General features: G+C 35.7%; 1 protein-coding gene and 1 non-coding gene across 5 annotated transcripts in view; both read left to right on the forward strand.

The window, feature by feature from the left end:
- The window catches only part of VCAN (versican), a 104,821-nt gene that overhangs the window by 37,769 nt on the left and 46,578 nt on the right, over nucleotides 1-20,474 (forward strand). For 2 of the 4 annotated variants that reach the window (XM_076008155.1, XM_012784382.2), the window contains one exon: nucleotides 5,810-8,722. The exons of the other annotated variants lie outside the window; for them this stretch is intronic. In XM_076008155.1, the coding sequence (XP_075864270.1) occupies nucleotides 5,810-8,722 (2,913 nt within the window). The remainder of the gene's footprint in view (nucleotides 1-5,809; nucleotides 8,723-20,474) is intronic. 4 annotated transcript variants of the gene reach the window in all.
- On the forward strand, nucleotides 14,245-14,385 carry LOC142874137 (U4 spliceosomal RNA). The gene has a single exon (XR_012921962.1). It is a non-coding gene; the product is annotated as a U4 spliceosomal RNA (small nuclear RNA).

Here is a 20,474-nt window from a genome sequence, read left to right on the forward strand (position 1 = left end):
TGACGTGGATAGTCATCATATTCAATTTGTACTTGAAAGTGAACCATGCTATCTGTAAAAATTTCCATTCATCTCATTTTATTTCAAGAAATGGAAATATGTGCCTGCCAGTGATTAATTCTATAGTATCATATCAAAGTACAATATGCTGTTTGCAATGTATAACATAGACTATCTTCAATTAAGTTTACTACTTAAAATTGGTTTTAAATAACATTTCTCAACCTTAGTGATATAATTCTTTTAATTTTTCAGATGTCCTTCAATTGTTTTACCAATAATAGTCACATGATATAGTATCATAATTATAGAATGCTCAAACAAGCAAGTAATCTAGAGTCTCATTGTAGTATTCACTGTAGAGTGTGTATTGTGCTAGCTAAACAAAGGTCTCCCAGAATTTTGGGTGACCCTGAGTGTGTTGAAGATAGAGTCATGTTGCATTGAAATATAGTGAATATCTTGACTAAGTTTTCTATGTATCTTGTTATAGCAATATGTAACTAAAATGGGTGGAAGATATCCTTGTTAGTTACATACTTGATTTCTAAATTGAAATACACAGGTATGTTTCATTAACAAAAAAGGACACAAAGCTGTGATATCTAAGTAGTCAGCACAATAGACGCCAGTGCAGTGGAAAGGTTGTATTTCACATACTTCTGTGTCCCAGCTAAGATGCCTCTGCTTGGATCTCCTCCCTTGGGCTCAACTTTCTGAGTGTTAAAGCCATGTGTTGTGTATTAGCTTCATACAAGCTGGCCGATCCATAAAAAAACCATAGAAAATACCAGCTTTTGTTCCCAAGTCCTGAAACATGCAAAAAAGCCTTCCTTAATCCTTTTTAGGAAAACAAACAAAAATAACAAAAACTTCATCTCTAAAAGTAGACAGATGTGCCTGCCCTCTTTTAAGCCACATTCTCACAACAGTGACTTTCAAGTAGTTCAGGCTCTAAAATCAGTTTTACATTAAGTGTCTGATGTGATTAAGGAGCAAAATCAGATTGATGTGTAGGGGAGAAAGCGCTAAAGAGGTTACATTAGAGAAGGAGTAGAATTTTCCAGCCTGACTACCTTACTTGATTATATTTTCTTGTGCTTTATAAAACCGGGCACTAGAAAACTTTCAGGTAACACTTTTGTTCTCTCCGATGGTAAAATTTATTATAAATCAAAGCCTGTCTATAGCCACAAAGACTATTATTTAAAAAACTCATTCTGATGTGTTTTAAATTATTTATTTAATTCAAGAATTCACATGAATGTATGAAATAATGAGGTACTTAGATTCAAATAGAATAACCACCTATTAAAAACATATGTACAATCCAAAAAATGTTTGAATGTTTAGATCTATATTTTCTTTCTAATTCACTTAAATGTATATAACTTGGAAATATAATGGATTCATATTTTGTTTTTCCCCCACTTAAGCTAACGAGATTCTTCTTTCTTTCCTACCTAAGAACTTAATGTATTCAGAATTCATTCAGCACACAAAAGGTTAAGAAGGTTTAGCCATAACATAAAAGCCTTCCTTAAACCATACATAATGCCTGTAGCTTCTCCAGATTTCTGATTCATTCTTCAAGGATTCCTTTAATATATATTTTGAAAGAATTTGAAATATTTTCAAAATGACTGATGTCCACTTTCCCACATAGTCAAGTAATGATGAAATTTCGTAGGTTAAAGTTTATAAAAATTGTGGCCTCAGCTATAATTCCAAAGATGATTTCAGAGATGTACAGGCGGCTGGCTGAGTAGAGGAATTTAGAAAGATGTTTTTCTTGTGTGCTTTTATCAAGTGTAGAAAGTGTTTTTAAGCCACTTGGTGATGAACATTGCCAAATTTTACTTCAATATAATCCCCTTTTTCTTATAAAGTCACCGAATAAAATATTAACAATGACTAATAATAATATAATTAGACCATATTCTTATCAAATAGATTTTAAAACCAGGTAAATTAATGTCTTTGTCAAATAAAGTTTTCCTTTGTATTTTCCCCTGATTATTAAATGATTTGTGAACTTTTTATTTTTCTTTGACCTCAGAATTAAGAAAGTTCTGTGAAAGAGAGTTATACAGGTCTTTGAAAGATCACCCCATATTATATCCCCAAATTTAAGCAAATCAAAACCATTCAAGATGCCTGATAATTTAATGTTATTAAAGATCTCTAGGAGAGGGAGAGAGAGCTTGTTTCCTAGAAAACCCATTCTAATATTCTATGACCAGCACTGTCAGATAATTTTTCTAAGTAAGTCCATTGCATTAGAGTTTGAACCCTTGTTTTCTTTATAATTGGAGACTAAAATCTAAATAATAGCCATTTCTATTGTTGTACATGATTATTTAGTTATTCCTCAGTCTCCCTCCAACAGAAACAGCATTTTCTTGTTTTGAAATTTCAATCTCTAAACCTTTAATCATTGATGGGATCTTGCTTTGATCCTTCATTATTTTTCACATCTCTCGGATTATGTTTGGAACTGGAAATAGTGGTCCAGAGATGGCTAAATTGTTTCTCACCACTTTCTATGCTATCGTGCATTTGTTCATTTTAAAAATTGGCCTGCCTTTCTAAACCGTGGTCAGTTCTTTATCTTTTTTTGTGCCCTAGTTCCTAATCTGACCATGGGTGCCAAGACGAATTCTTCCCTAATTGGTATTTTAAAAATGTTTCCTGTTTATTGAATTTGAATCTGTTAGCATTCAATCGCTCATAAAACTCTTAAAAGGTAGTTTGAAGTCTAATTCCACCCTTCCTTTCCAATCATTACACTTTCCCCAACCATGACCCAGATTCAACCTATTGAATATTCACTCTATGTGTGACTTCTTCCCATGTTTACACATATTTCTGTATAGTAAATTTAATATAGAAAAGCTGAGTTAAACTTAGTTATTTCTCTATAATGTAGACAGTATGGGTATGAGTTAAATTGACTATCATACTGCTAATAGAGGTTTTATATTTTATTAGGAAAATCTGCATCATGTCTCATAACAGAAGCACAGAGAAGATAGTCCATAGGACAAAAATGCCATAAGTACAGTGATGTAAAACATCTGTGGGACAGACAGCTGCAAAGGGTGGAAAGGAACCTTTGTGGGAAAAGATGCATGCTGATTTTTTTGTTGGCTTCCTCAGTAAAAGAAGTTGAAGGAACACTGGTAGTTTTCCAAGACCATAACTTCTGCATGCGAATGCACCTTCTAGAAGGACACTTTAAAAATAATTTGGAGTTGTGTTTTTACCTTTATATTAATAATAGTCATCGTTAATACAGTAGCATTTATTCTAAATATATCCTTTTGTAGATATTTGCGCTTTTAAACTTATTTCCTTTTTTGGAATGGCTGAAACAAATGGCACAGATGATCAGATGCACTGAGTTGTGATCGAAATCAGCTGTTAAGTTGAGGAAAAAGCCACTCAAACGCAAAAGGAAGTCTGAGGTTTTCCATTCCAAGTAGTCGAATTAATTAACTTAATTATAAGCAGACTTTTTAAACAGGACTCTAAAAGTATTGAAAACCCTTGTTGAAAACAAAGTCACATAAATTCCGGCTTTGTAGGGCAGATTCTTCTGAGACATATTGCCATCCCTTTACTGAACAACAGGACTAGAGGAAGGCAACAGCAAACTGTTATAACTGACAATGAAATACAGTTATTTAGTTTTTAAAACCTGAGTCCATTTTTAAAACATTATAGAAATGTTTTAATAATATTGTAGAGAGTTGCTAGCAAAGAGCTTGAGTTGCAACATAGAAAGACCTCATTCCCAGGCCCTTGGTTTGGCCCTAATGCAGTCCCACCTCTTTTTAAGTTAATTTCATCAGCCATGGAAATACTCAGAGGGAAAAAAGTAAAATTAACCTTTTTGTTGTTACTAATAATAATATGATTAAATTTTTTCTAATATGCATTTTGCTAAGTGTTTATATTATGTTTCCACGGGAACTTTTTCTGTACGTACTTTTACTATTTCCCCAAAGAATGCATTTGTAAGACAAACATGAAATCTGGCAGTTAAATGAGGTAATGGTTATGGAATTTCAGAGGATAGAGAATTGAATTAAAAGAAAACTGGTCAACCATATTTTGGGTCTTTAAGTTGTTCATGTCAATCAAAATGCTTCTTTCAGGAAATGAATGCAGAAAAAGCTTTTCTTACAAAAAGGGAGGGAAAGGTTATTTAACATGTTTTTAGAGACTTTAACTCTTTTGTAGTTTGGTTTTAATATAAAAGGATAAATAGTGACAGGCTTTAAAGGATATTTAAATGTACCATAATGTAAATTATAAAATCAGTGAAGCTGGGCTTTAAAATGGTCTGGGGAACGACCACAGCTAATAACAGCTCATGCCAGACAAAAAATAAGGAACCTATTACAGCCCTAGTCTGATTTAAAACAAAATCACATCATTTTATGATTAAGTTTTGAAAGAGCAGATGGAGCTAAAAAGCACCCAATTGTGTTTTTTAAGGGCTCCTGTTTTGGGTTATTAAAAGTCAGAAGCAAGATACTATATATACTATAGATGTTACAATTCTTATCAGTAAGAACAGGCATTACCCATAAAACTAGCTTTAAGTCATATGGGATGTAGCAAAACAACAACTACAGGTGTCCTCAGAACAGTTTCTTCTGAGTTCAGTAGCAACTAGTTTTTCATTTTCAAAAATATTATTGTTTTTTTAAACACAATTTTTATATTCTAGGCTACTGCGTTTTCCCTGTTGAGAAGAAATGGTGTTTACAACATTGTCAAATTTATACACAATTTAAATTTCTTTAAACAGTCCAGGCCATTCTCTGTAAATCTGGAGGCATTATAATGTAGCATTTTATGATGACAGGTTACTTTATATTGCCTGAGCCTATTCTTTCTGATGCTCAGGGTTGTTTCCAGTGATTTGTAATTATAGATCTAAAATACATTATGTGGGTACTTTACTTCCTGTTCTACAGTTGAGTTTCATGCTAAAGTAAGCCTGGAACCAAGGCCCTTAGGAAGTACAAACACAGTGTGTAGGACATAGAACAAAATGTACAACTACAGTAAATGCCTACCAGCTTCTGCCAGACGCATTTTATAATTTATTAGAATCACATCTACACTACCGAGTTGAAAGGAATATGAAGACAAATATCCAACACCTGCAATCAAGTGAAGGGTGGTATTAAAAAGTTTTAATATCCTGTTTTTATGAAAACCTCCACATTATGGACAATGTAATTGTTTATATGTAACTCAGTTACATTTGATGTGGCTTTTTTGTTGTTTTGCAATCGGAAACACACCCACTCCCCTGAGATACTATGCAGCAAGCAGCTTGAGAAGGAAGGATTGTGTGGAGATAGCTCAAAAAAGGGTACAGAAACCTCCAGCACAATAGTGTTAAGTTCTACTACTAGATTTTAGGTTGCTGTTGTAGTTTCTGATAAATAAACTATCTATTGTCTCCAAACACTGCATCTTCATTGTTTAGGGCTTCTACTTACCTTAAAACTGCATAATATTCATTTACCTTAACTAAGAACAGGCCTTCATACCTAGAGGTAAAAGCAATGATAACCTTTGCAATATAAAACAATTGATCAATCTGTGACTATTAAGTGTTCAATTTTCTGTCTTTGGGTTAACTGAAGTACATATAGTTTTTAGACTCCTCTCCATCAGAAAACACTCCTGGGTCACCACAAAATACACAGCAGCACTTAACAAACACTGGGCATACAACTTTTTACTAGTGACTTGTCTAATCAACTCTTTGAAATTATTTTTCTAGCCAAACAGAATATATCAGAGGCTACAACGATCGAATTGAATATCCTCGCAGAAACTGCATCACACAGATTGTCCAAAGAACCACAAATGGTACCCAGTAGAACTACACCAATCATTCCTATAGTCAAGGAATTACCTGTCATTACAACAAAGTTCCCTCCTGTGGGAAGTATAGTCAATTTTGAACAGAAAGCTGCAATCCAACCTCAGGCTGTCACAGACAGCTTAGCCCCTGAATCACCCCCACCAGCTGGGAGTACCAAGAAGCTTTGGGAGATGGACTACTACTCACCTTCTGCTTCAGGACCACTTGGAAAGTCAGACATATCAGAAATTAAGGAAGAAGTGCTCCGAAGTACAACTGTCATCTCCCATCATGCTACTGATTCATGGGATGGTGTCATGGAAGATACACAACCCCCAGAATCAGTTACACAGATTGAACAAATAGAAGTGGGCCCCTTGGTAACATCTATGGAAATCTCAAGGCATCCTCCTTCCAAGGAATTCTCTGTAACTGAAACACCATTTGTATCCACAAGAATGACCCTGGAATCGAAAACTGAAAAGAAAACAGTAAGCACTATTTCTGAATTGGTGACTACAAGTCCCTATGGATTCACCTTGGGAGAAGATGATGATGAAGACAGAACACTTACAGTTAGATCTGGTCACACCACCTTGGTCTTTAGTAAAATACCTGAAGTCATTACAGTGTCAAAGACTTCCGAAGACACAACTCATGCTCAACTAGAGGACTCAGAGTCAGTCTCAGCATCCACAACTGTTTCACCTTTAACTATGCCTGACAATAGATCATCCCTGGACAGCTGGGAAGGGAGACAAACTAATGGTAGGATAACTGAAGACATTTTTGGCCAGTATCTGTCTAGTACACCTTTTCCATCACAGCATCATAAAGAAGTAGAATTGTTTCCTTATTCTGGTGATAAAATATTAGTAGAAGGAATATCCACAGTTATTTATTCCTCTCCACAAACAGAAATGACACAAGGAAGAGAAGGAACAAAAACTCTAATACCAGAGATGAGAACAGATACTTATACAGAGGATGAAATACAGGAAAAGATCACTAAAGGTCCATTTATGGAAAAAACAGAAGAAGCTTTCTCTGGAATGAAGCTCTCTACATCTTCCTCAGAGCAAATTCGTTTTACAGAGTCTTCTGTGGAAATGACAACTCCAGGTGGGTTAGAAGCAGATGGCTATGATGATACTACCAAGTATAGTGAAGATATTACAACAGTGCATCTGACCCCCAGTACTTTAGATGTTGAGGTGGTCACTGTATCAAAATGGTCACTGGAAGAAGATAATACAACATCAAAGCCTTTAGAATCTATAGAACATTCAGGCTCTCCAAAACTGCCCCCCACTTTTCTTACCACTACGGGGGTGAATGGAAAGGATAAAGAAATCCCAAGTTTCACCGAAGCTGGAGGAGATGAATTTACTCTTATTTCAGATATTGCTCGAAAGCAATTAGAGGAGATTACTGAGGAAGACTTAATAGATCATGAGAAATTCACAATCAGATTTCAGCCAACTACATCAATTGGAATTGCAGAAAAGTCAACTTTGAGATATTCTGCAACTGAAGAAAGTGTTCCACCTATCTCAAGCACAGAAGGCCGAGTTGTTTATGCAACCACAGAAGGAAGTGCTTTGGGTGAAGGAGAAGATGTGGACATCTCTAAGCCAGTATCTACTGTTCCCAAATTTGCACACACTTCAGAGGTAGAAGGATTGGCATTTGTTAATTATAGTAGTACCCAGGAGCCTACTACTTATGTAGACTCTTCTCATACCTTTCCTCTTTCCGTAATTCCCGAGACAGAATGGGGAGTGTTAGTACCGTCTGTGCCATCAGAAGGGGAAGTTCTAGGTGAACCTTCTCAAGATATACGTGTCATTGATCAGACTCGCCTTGAAGCAACTGTTTCTCATGAAACTATAACAACAACAGAAACCACACAGGGAACAACTCAGGAAGAATTCCCTTGGAAGGAAGAGACTGCAGAGAAACCAGTTCCTGCTCTCAGTTCTACGCCTGGCATGCCCAAGGAGGCAACAACACCATCGGATGAGCAAGAGGGTGATGGATCAGCATATACAGTCTCTGAAGATAGATTGATGACAGGTTCTGAGAGAGTCCCAGTTTTAGTAACAACTCCGCTTGGAAAAATTGACCACAGTGTGTCACATCCACCTGGTGCTATAACTGAGCACAAAGTGAAAACGGATGAAGTGGTAACACTAACATCAAGCATTGGGCCAAAAGTATCTTTAAGTCCAGAGCCCGATCAAAGATATGAAACAGAAGGCAGTAGTCCAACAGAATTTATAACACCTTTGAGTCCTACCCAGCTTATAGAGGAAACCACTACTGAGAAAAGAGAGAAAACATCCCTAGAGTATATTGATTTAGGCTCAGAATTATTTGAAAAGCCCACAGCCACGGAACTCCCCAAATTTTCAACAATTAAAGCCACAGGTCCAAGCGATATCACTGGTGTGTTGGGTGCAGTAGACAAACTTCACACAACTTCAGCATTCAAGCCGTCTTCAGCATCCACTGTGAAACCACCTCTCATTGACAGGGAACCTGGTGAAGAAACAACCAGTGACATGGTAATCATTGGCGAATCCACATCTCGTGTCCCTCCCACTACCCTGGATGATATTGTACCTAAGGAAATGGAAACCGATATTGATAGAGAGTATTTCACGACTTCAAGTACTCCTTCTGCTACACCGCCAACAAGACCACCCACTGTGGAAGGCAAAGAGGCCGTCGGACCTCAAGCACTCTCCACTCCACAACCCCCGGCAGTGACAAAATTCCACCCTGACATAAATGTTTATATTATTGAGGTCAGAGAAAACAAGACAGGTAAGTCTTTGCTTTCTAGACATATCATAGAAAGCAATCAGCATTTTATCTTGAAAATTGCTCTTGGGGAAAAAAAAAATCAACATACCAAATACTGCCACTAGAAGATAACTGGAGTGTGAAAAATGTTTTAGCTTCATATATTTGTACGAGAATTGGAAGAATATGTTAAACAATTTGGAAGAATGTTAGATAACGATTTTATTTTAAAAGTCGTAAGAAGCCTTGCTTTGTCATCTAATATAACCAATTCATCGCTGTTACATCACTTCAGAACATGCAGAACAAAGTGTTTTAATTTCAGTGTCTTTCCATACATTACTACTCAAGTGTAGTACTAGACTGTGTTAACATTCCATTGGTCTTTAACTATTAACCTTGAGTACTTACAACGTGGACAGCTAAAACTGATATTTTGAATATCTCTAGGGTTGACAGAAAGGCATCTAAAGGTTTGCTTTGGTTTTCTTCTTCCAGGATTTTATAGGTTTATTATATGAATATGATTTGTAGGGTGGGTAAGAGGTCTATAGTTTAAATGTTATTTTAATGTAAAGTCAACATTTTTTTAAATTGTTGTTTTTGGATATTTTAGTGCGGCTTTATTAACTCTTTAGAACAAATACAATCTACCTCAGTTCCAAGTAATGCTATAATTCATTGTATCAAATATTTCAGAAGGTGGATATGTAAGTGTTACCTTTGTTTCCTAAAAAACTAGGCTGTGACATTGTTTATTTTGTGATTTGATTGTTCCACCTCTAGGAGTATTTGCGATGACTTCTATTCTCCTCAAATATTTTAGCTCTCTGTCAGAATTCTAGAAAGCTGTTTCCTTATGTTGATTAATACTTGCAGTTATTATTATCAAACATGCCTTATTTCTACTTAAAGGTGTGAACCAAACCATCTTTTGAATTTGGTAAATTGAATTGAGAATACCTAGCACATACAGTTCAATAGATCAATTCAGATTTGTTTGTCTCTTAATTTAGAAATTAAGATAACTGATTTTAGTAAGGTCCTGTATTGTAGTTTTAATATAAGAATTTAAATGAATAAATATTCATTATTCCTTGGCCTGTCTCTAAGAAGCCAGACTAGAAGAATGCCATTTTCTCAGGGTTTCTCTCTTATTGCTGGGATTTTCCCATGAGGTCATGATTTTTCTGAAGAGTGATGCTACCTCTATTAAAGTGCCCAGGAGTGCACCTGTTGGAAACAAACAGGGAGCTTTATTGTCAAGTTAGTTTGTAACCAGTGCGGTAGGTGGTAACTTCACAGCTTCTATTATATTTCTACTATCCAGAATTTTCTCAGTGTGAAAGCTTTTTCTTGGCAGTGAATAGTAGAGAAGAGAACACACTCACAGAGTATTAAAGTTAATCTTTACTTCCCAGTACAGTTTAAAGAGGCCAGATTTGAGCATGATTTTCTTGCTAACGATGCTGTTTCTTGGAAACCATAACATATTTCCTCAACTCTACATTCCATTTCCATCTCCTGGAACTAGAGTAGAAAAGATGAGGTGAGTTGCCACGAAGTAGAAATGAAGATTGCTGTTATTAGGATTGGAAAAGATACAGGGAGGTATAACTGTGAGGGAAAAAAAGTATTAATAAAAAATCAAGTACTATCAATGCTTAATTTAATAATTGTTAAAAATACTTTAATGACTATGCAGATTTTTTTTTCAATTTTTATTACTCTGTTGTTAGTATAAATACTGAGTTGAGTTGAATAATACAAGACACAATGAAAATTTAGTTCTGCATTTAAAAACTCTTCTAAATGGGAAACTGTGAGTTAAAGTTAGGATGATCAAATTACAAAATGGAAAAAGTGAAACTTGATCTCTCTGGAAGAACTGGCAGTCATCACAGAAAGAGAACTACTTCATATTTGAAACGGAGGGTCGGAGTAACCTAACCCTGAAACAATTCGTACGAAGGTGTATATTTATATATGAGTTGTGGACTTAATTCAGCTAGACCTGGGAGACATGAATAGGTATTTTCTCTTCTTTTTTCCACTTCTAAAACATGGGACCATGAGCCACCTTGAAACTAATTTTGTTTTGTGAAATAATAATAGGTCAGGAAATTCTGTGGAATACTTGGTTACTTCCACCAGGCAGAATTCCAGTGTGTGGTTGTGTAGTATGTGTATGGGGGGGGGTGTATCTATGGAATAATTATCTATCTACCTGCCTCTACCTACCAACCTACCTATTACCTTTATTTTTGTGTGTTCTATATATGCCATTCTCCTTAAAATTAAAAGCATTGTTTATTGCCTTCATAAGACAATGAGGTTTACTCAGATCCAAATGCTTACTTATCCTAGCTTTGTTTTCTGTGAGAAATTTAATTTTCCAACATTTTGAGCTATGCCAAGGGAAAATCCTAAAGCAGATGTTCAATTAATGAGTTCTAAGGCAGGTGTATACCTTAATAAGGACGAGTGTGTATGTGCCAGGAGAACCAACCTTTTTATGTATCAAGGCACATTTTTCCAGACTGGAAAATCTTGGGTGCATGTGTGAACTTGTATAAATGTATTCACAAAAGTAGAATCGACCTTTACATATACCATGTATGCAGCAAAAATACCACCCATGCTACCCTAAACCAAGGCATTCATAATTTTTTGCTGCACTCAGCAAGTCATATAAATCTTGATTTTTTTTTTTACTACCATAAAACAAAACATGCTACTCAGGGCACACTTATGTTATATTTGCTCAAATGGATCTTAATAGCAACTTAGGGTGCTGTTGCTAGAGGGCAACTGTAGTTAGCAGTTAAAAAAATCTGAAGGAACTTTTCAGCTCATAAAAGTTTTATGAGCTGAAAAATGCTATGGGGTGTGCTTAACAGTGGTTCAGGGGATGCTGAAAACTTGACTCCTGTCTATTTCAGGAGTAATTTGCACACCTGCAGTTTGAAAAATTATTAAAAGGTTTTCTTTGTGAACATACGTGAAGGCTATAGGGTTCGAAGGCATAGGAAGAGTTTCTTCAATTTTAGATTTTTTTTTTTAAAAAGAGCACTCCTCTAAATCATCAGAAATGTTACAACTTAGTGGAACAAAACTGCCAATGTTTTTAAAAGCTGACATACCAGTATCTTTAAATCAAAGAATAATATGGAAATGTACAGATATTAAATACCAGTGTTATATACAAATACTAGTGGCTATTACCTTAAAATAGATAGCTTATGAGTTTTCTATAAACAAGTTCATCTATTCTACTTACTATGGGTCAGACTTGCTCAATGTTGTCTTGTTAGGCATTTTTTTACTGATTTTATAATTTATAATTTATATCCACCCAATTTATAAACTGTCTAAGAGTAAGGCAGGAATAAAGCCAATATTAAACTAAAATGATAAAAATATTAAGATATTGATAAGATTATTAATGTAATGCTATTAAAGATTAGATTTTGAGAAAGATAATTTTTGGTCTCTAAATTAGAATTCATTTTGCTCAATATCCTTATTAAGAATCATTGATTACATTGTAACCAATCATTAGACTCACTATAACCTTATTGGTTACATCATTCAGAAATAACTCTCATCAAATTAATCTCTTCTGCACTTTCATTTGTACGTAAAAGAAACACACATAAAGATAAAGGTTGGTTTTCTGAATATCATGGTGTTATGGTGAGGGCAAGAACAAGGGACATTGGCTCTGAGAGCAGGAGATATCTGGGCAAATACTAATATTGATATCATTGATTGCACAGTCATCATTTGTAAAAGATACTGTTTATACAAGATAGTCTCATTTTTTTTAAATTACACACTTGCCAATTTTATAGAATTTCATGATTATATAGAAAAATTACTTTCATATTTTTTTATTATAGGATCAGATTCCCTTCTTCAGACAAAATCTTATTGAGGGCTTCCATATCTTGAACAGACCAAAGGGTGACTGTGTTGGTTAAGTCCGAGGGAGACTGGGAGACTTGCTCTCTTGGGATGATCTCCCCATCTCCTGTGGTGGTTTCTACAATAACATGTACCTCAGAACACAGCTAGGAGGAGAATGATATCATCTAGATAGTTCAAAATAAAGCAAAAACAATTACTCATTCCTGAAAGAATTATTTTTTTAAAGTAGAAGTGGTTTTAAAATTGGTCTGATTATCAGTACCTTTGTCTCACTATAATGATACACATTTATTAACATTTACCTTTGAATAGCTCTGTGCACAGTGCTGAATAAAACTAAGTAAGTGTACTTTCAATCTTATCAGTGCCTAGGTGTCATCAAGATAACATATAGGGCATTTCAAAGTGTCACGTGTATGTGCAAGACTAAACTATCGTGCAGCTCACACTGTCAGATCATTTTTTCTATATATTATTGCATGTAAACCTCAAAAATAATTTGTAAGACAACTAGGGAAAAGAGATGGTCAAATGAAGGCACACCATCTCTGATATCCGTTGCCTTGGGTCTAATGGTCTAACAGCTTTGGCTCTCTTTGGAGCATTTTTGCAGTGAAGTGATTCCATCTCCTGATGAACTCGGAGGAACAATAACCCCGCCCTGTTAGCTCAGGTGCCACCCTGTTGTCCATCAATTCCTGAAAGAGCATCATAAACTCTGGAAAAACTGGTTTTTCACTGACGTTCTATTGGCTTGTTAAAGAGTATATGATTTAAACGAGGTTGCTGCTAATACAGGGGACATGAAATGTTATTCCTATAGCTCGTATAGCTGCCATGGCAAGGGAATAGCATTCTGAACTTGGTAGCATGCTATTCTGGGGTTCTGGGCTGCTTCTTTCCTGCCAAACTTTGGAGCACATCCCTAAAAGTGGGTAGGGCTGGTGCCTACACATGGGTGGCTCCTTTTCATGATCTCCAGCTGTGGCTCCCTGCCAGAGAAGCATATTTTTTTCTGCAGGAATTTAGGATGGCTTCCCCCATTCCTCATTGGCTTCCTAAAGTCTAGAAAAGGATTGAGTTCCTCTTCTCTTGATCAAATAATGGAAAGGGAAGAGAATGGTTATCTTCCTTCCTTTTTGTAGTATGAAGAAAAAAATTGACCTTAATGTTTCTAAATTATTAGTGAGCTTAACTTTGTACTACAGACTGAAGGCTACCTTTTAAAAAAGTCCTAAGTGAAACATACACATATGGACATATAGACATGCACATATAGAATCTCAACTTTTTAAAATGTTCTTTCAATAGTGTTATTAACCCACTAACCTCGAGGAAAAATTTAAGAAATTGGAAGTATTTTCTTCAAAGGTTGAGGTTTAATAATAAAAGATGTTCCATAGATAGCCAAAAGAAACTTTATCTTCTTCCTAAAATGAGCCAATGCCCATTCTCTCAGAAAATGGCACCTGCAGTTACAATTTGTCATTATCAAAATTACTACTGATGTAGGGGCATTATCCAAAGACAAATACCACTTATCTATTATTGGCAGTTACCTTCAGAGAGATGCCACACCCTTCTAGCAGAGCACAGTCAAGAATTACCTTCATAGCTTTGTGCAGTGGCAGTGTTGTAGCCAATGAGGTTTATCCGAGGCGCGATTATTGCTAATTGAAAACTTTTCCCAATACCCCGCCATGATGACTTGAAATATAGTCAGCATTGACAATTTTTGACAGTCTCTATGGAGACTGAAGAAAAAAAAAGGAAAAAGAAAAAAATTACCTTCAAGTAAGGCTATGATATGCCTAGTCCTTTGACAGATATTAAAGAGAAGCACAGCCGGGCGCGGTGGCTCACGCCTGTAATCCTAGCTCTCTGGGAGGCCGAGGCGGGCGGATTGCTCGAGGTCAGGAGTTCGAAACCAGCCTGAGCAAGAGCGAGACCCCGTCTCTACTATAAATAGAAAGAAATTAATTGGCTAACTAATATATATATACAAAACATTAGCCGGGCATGGTGGCGCATGCCTGTAGTCCCAGCTACTTGGGAGGCTGAGGCAGCAGGATTGTTTGAGCCAGGAGTGTGAGGTTGCTGTGAGCTAGGCTGACGCCACGGCACTCACTCTAGCCTGGGCAACAAAGCGAGACTCTGTCTCAAAAAAAAAATAAAATAAAATAAAAAAAAAAATAAAGAGAAGCACAAAAGAAACATAAACCATAGACCCTGCTCCCAAAGCTTTCACATGCATCTTGGGGAGGCAATATTAACACAATCAAATGCAATTGTGGTACTAAAACATATAATTACACATTAGGTAATGTGGTATGACAGACTGTGAATGAATGAGGTCAGCAAAGGAAGGCATTGATAAAGGCAGGAAGTTAAAGAATATTTCATGCGAAGGAAGAGACTCAAGACAGTCTCTGTTTGAGGGGAAGAGTAAAAACAAATTACTAGAAGCCAGTTACTAGCCAATTGCTTTCTAACCTAGGCTCACCAGTGGGGCTAAGGAACCCCAAGTATAAGTAATTTTTAAAAATAGGACTGAGATCACAGAAAGGGCATGACCTGCTTCAGAAGCTGAATGCCTCCTTAGGATTTGCCCAGAAACCTACACAGGTTCATGAAAACTAGAGATATTCAGCCAGCTTCCTCAGGAAGGAGTGTTCTCACACTTTTCTGTGCTTCAGTGATTCATACGTTTTGATAAAAACTGCATGTTCTGTGGGTTAAGTATGTTTAACTTTTCAAAATATATTCCAATGAAGTATCTTGGTTCAGAATTACACGCATATAAAGTTAGGTGGCATAAAACTACTTTTTAAAGAGTGGCTACACATTCTAAAATATGATTTAAAGGCTAATGACATTTTAAATCAAATGAATATTGAATCAGTATGATTAGAGGGAAGGTACTGTCAGTTGGGGAATCTGGAGTCAGTTTTCTTCTTTGCTTATCTGCAATGTGGACCCATCAATTTCTTAATTTCCCTGTCAGAATGTTTTTGCTAATAAAATGGATATAAGGCTATTATCATATAGAAGGATACTTCCTAAACTTTGACATGTACTCTTTTTTCAAATCTCAGGTGTTATGAAACAAAGAATATGTGTGTATATATTCATTCACACATGTATATATACATATATGTATGTATATATACATATAATATACATATATATTTTTCTCATTTATTCAACAGTCAAATAATTACAATGTACCAACTACACTAGAGCTGGATTTTTTGAAGTACACTCTGTCTGTGATATTCTGAATGAACATAGAGAAGTAGTTAGTTTGCTTCATAAAGGATACCTGGAAGAGGCAATTGATATAGTACAAAGAGTTTTTGGAAAGAGACCTGGGTTCATTGTCAACATTGTTATAGTTGGCCCTCTGAATCCATGCGTTCCCTATCCTCTGATTCAACCAAATGTGGATGGCAAATATTTTGGGGAAAAAAACACAATATGAATTCACAATACAACAATAAAAAATAATACAAATAAAAAAACCAATACAGCATAACTATTTATACAGCATTTGCATTGTATTTGGTTTTATAAGTAATTTAAAGATGATTCAAAGTATATTTATATGTGGGTTGTATGTAACACTATGCTATTCTGTAAGGAACTTGAGCATCAGGGATCCTGGAACCAGTCCCTTGTGGCTATTGAGGGATGACTGTATTTGCGATCTGTTTGGTCTTAAATAAATTACTTAACCTCTATAGGCCTAAGTTGTATAAAATTAAAAATATATAATAGTACTACCACCTCACCAGATTGTTTAAAGAGGAAGGGAATCTCTTTGAGTGCTTGCCATATGCCAGTCACTGTCACACATTTAATGCTCTTGAGTGACCAAGCAGTGTCTAGCACATGGGAACTACTTAGTTCAAATTAATCCCATCTCAGCTTTAGGAATTATTTCATTTCAAACTTATAAATATAGAAAAATGTAGATTTTTTTGCAGTAAATAGGTCAAAGTCAAATTATCTTAAAATTGGAGATGATTTATTCTTTAAGGAGCCAAATACTTTAGTATCTGCTTGACTGAAAGAATGTGTTAAAATTTTAATCCTACAGTGGTTGTGTTTTTAGGGTGATGCCATTTTGGCTGCTAATCAGAAGCAGCTGCAGCCCTTACTTAAAATTTAAATATAGTATTGATTCTATAGGCTCTAAGAGTAGAGTTTATTAGCTTTCTGCTCTTTCTCATGTGTGAAAATTAGCCTTCTGGTTTTGACAACTACCATTTGAATTTTCTCTCAAAAAATCATTTTACATATTCTTCATAAATTTCCCCAGGTATTGGGCTCAGCCTCTTGCATATTCATAGAACACACGGACATTCCCTGCTGTCTTTTTGTTGTTGTCAAGGAAACCCCCAGTTCTCTACACAGGGATTACATTCTTCTTTCTTAATAGCTCTTAGATCATTCATTTGTGCAATGAATAAAAAATGTATTCACAGGTCCAGACAGTGTTCAGAACTTTTTTTTCTGGGGGCAGGGGTGTAGCTAACGGGGAGAGCCGTGCATGGTGAGAGGAGAAATAGGGACAAAAGAAAAGGAAAAAGAAATGCTCTCTGAGTTCCATTTTAATGAGGTAAAGCTGAAAATTTTATGCTTTTAAGAAGACATTGCCTATTTTTGTCAGTTCAGAAAATTTATAACATTACTTTTCGGTGAGGCCAGTTTTTCACATACAAAAATAGTTAGTTTTTAAGTGGCTTTAGTAATAGAACAATTCCAAGAATGGGGCCCTGGTCAGTGTGGGTGGCACAGGTGGGGAATGGCGATGGGTTTTAGTAAAATCTGTCATGTATTTTTTCATTTGTATTGAAATACTTTGCATTTTTTTTACAACATAATTGAAGTGATATAAAATATAGAATATTCTTGGATCCTAGGGCATCATGTGGACATCTGAAAACTCATTTTATTGCATTAAAAATTGGTCTTCCTTAGAGTGTGCCAGTATTTAGACTTTTTGAGTATGAATCAGAAGGGAAACACACATCTATTAAAAGAAGAAGAGTATAATTATTCTCAAAAAGAGTGATTCATTCTTTTGGAGGAAAATAAATTATGTGAATCTTGTCAATAAATACCTGCTAGAATGATGGGGTAATGTATAGAGTGTTTCTCCATAAATAACTTAAAGTCTAAATAGGGGATTTTAAGTTAGAAAGAAAGAATGTCTGGAGTATGAGGAAAAGTTTAATTGTATTTCAGCATCTATGTCTATGAGAATTTGATATATTGTATTACACTCAAACATTATACCCAAACTTGCGTGCACACGAGTATAATCAGCACACAGTGAGTGCCTTGAGTAGCTTTTTGTGACTTCATGTTTTCACTTTGTAGCTCAGTCTTCCTAGTGTCTTACAAGGCAGTTGTAAGACTTTGGCCATATGTTGCATAAAGTAGGCTTCTGAAGGGTTTGGTTTTGCTAAGATGAGAAAAGGAAAAGGAAATAAATAGGCTAATGTGTATTTCTGGAGAGTATATTGGAATATAGTATAATTATCATTTTCACTATGTTGAAAGCTTACCTGTCTTTGCTTTATTGGGCAGCCCATCTTTACTCTCTGTAGATAAAACATTTTCTGCTCATCTCCTCACATTCACCCCCAGAACATGGTTTGGGGTTTTGCTGAAATAAAGTCATTCAATCAAGCTATTGTATGGCTGGGGAAAATAAAATAAAACAATTTATAATTTTTTAATTATAATTTATAATATAATTTATAAAAGAAAGAAATATAATTTGTAGCTTATTTGGAATTTATACCTAGTTGGGAAGGTAACTTGAAATAATTAGCACACAAGAGAGGTGCACAATAAAGGCTAGTTGTTTTATTAAAAGGGAATTTAGGGGCATATATGAAATGCATTAGGAAACATCTTCAGCATGCAAAGTCTCAGGACTGATCTCAGAAGAATCTCTGGGCATACATCACCTCATCAAGCATCCACTTTGTTTGCCTGAGAGGACCTAGAGCTGCCCAAACCAGGCACTGGCTGGCTGACCACCCATGCTGCCACTGTGTGCAATGGTCACCAAGGGACACCAGGATATTGACCAGCACATAAATATTGAGTTATGTGTTTAAAGGATCCCTTCAATTTAATTATGGAAAAGGGAATTTAGGGAGGGAGGTGAGATTTTTTTAAAAAGTGAAAAACACCTAGGAAATTTGTAAATAAGAAATTATATGACCTAAGTCCCATGTAAATAAGAAATTATATGACCTAAATTAAAGCCATGGCCAGTTTGGGTGGAAGAGTTTTAGAAAAGCTCTATTGGAGGACTCAGAACTTCAGCTGGATCATTCACAACTAGATGGGTATAGTTCAAAGGAGAATTTAGGACGCATTCCAAACTGGGAGTGGGGCAGTAGTCTTGAACAATTCTGAGGTGGGAATGAGGAAGATGTTGAGATGGGGACAGGGAGCTGCTGGGCTCCAAAGCAGAGAGGCAGAGAATGACAACAGAGAACTGAAGGAAGGGGAGGGACATGGGACCAAATAATTTGAACCCCCTGTTGAAGAGTTCAGGTGCAAGAGATGACAGGAAATGACTAATAACTTTTCAACAAAGGAGTGGCATAATTAAAAATTAAATGGTGTTTGGTAAAGTTTAGCTTAGTAGCCAAAATTTTGGGGATACACCAGAAAAAAATATACTTATTTCTGAGAGGCCTTTGTTTTTACTTTAATCAAAGCTTTTACTTATTTTTAAATCCTTGATTCTGACTCAAGCATGTTTCTGATGTTAGAATATCTGGTTAATAACTATCTATCTCTACCGATCTATCTATCTATCCTCAATTATCTGTCTATCTACCAAAGAATTTGACAGTGGTAGAGAACTAAAGTGCAAAAGACAATTAAAATACTGCCTTATGGTTGTTTTTTGTTGATTTGCTCTATTTTTCATCTTTTAAGGAAACATTTAGAAACCTACGGGCTTACTTTTCTTTCATATAGCTTTTATCTGATTGTTCAGAAATGCTCAAAGGCCCCCAAATTACTTGATTATGCTCTCCAGGAAAGCTCTTACTCTTTAAAAACTGGAAGTTATGAAGTCCCCTGGGCCTCTTCTATAAGCAAGAAGAGCCCACACTCAATGATATCTCCTTAAGCGCACTTAGCAGATGATGGTATCTAAACAAATTCTTTCCACTTGAAGGAACATTATTTGAGGATTATCTGAAGTTGGGCAAAGAGATGATCCCCATTTATCATTCCCATAAGATGTCTTACTCTTAAAAGTGAGGCTATCAGAAACACTTATAGTGTTAATATATGTATATTACCCTTTCTGGATGTAAAATTCATGAATTGAGACACAATTGGGCTCCTTACTCAGCATGGGAAGGCTGTCAGCGTACGCTAACATGCTTTAGTGGTGCACCAAATGAACCTTTACTAGCAGAGTTCCTAGGGAGACGTGAGTGACAGAACCCAATACTGATCTTCCAATCTTTAGTTTAATCTCTCTGATCTCCAGCAAGATAGAGTATTGATATTCTAATATTCAATGACTGAAGTAATTAAGGATGCAAAAACACCTGACAAGCTTTGCGGAGGGTGTTTGTACCTTGATTACTAATGTCAATGTCTTTAAGCATACTGAGTTGGCACCATGTTTAGTGTATCAAATTTTTCAAATGGTGGAATGTCTAAGGCAATCTGGTCAAAATTCATGTTAGGTGAATTTCTTTGCTTCTTAAGGTGCCAGTTAGCATTTTATTTGAATTAAGAACATACTAAAGGTGAATGAAATTGAAACATTTGTTTCATTCTGGTAATTGGATCT

This window comes from Microcebus murinus, chromosome 11 (assembly GCF_040939455.1).
Source record: "Microcebus murinus isolate Inina chromosome 11, M.murinus_Inina_mat1.0, whole genome shotgun sequence".
Taxonomy (NCBI): domain Eukaryota; kingdom Metazoa; phylum Chordata; class Mammalia; order Primates; family Cheirogaleidae; genus Microcebus; species Microcebus murinus.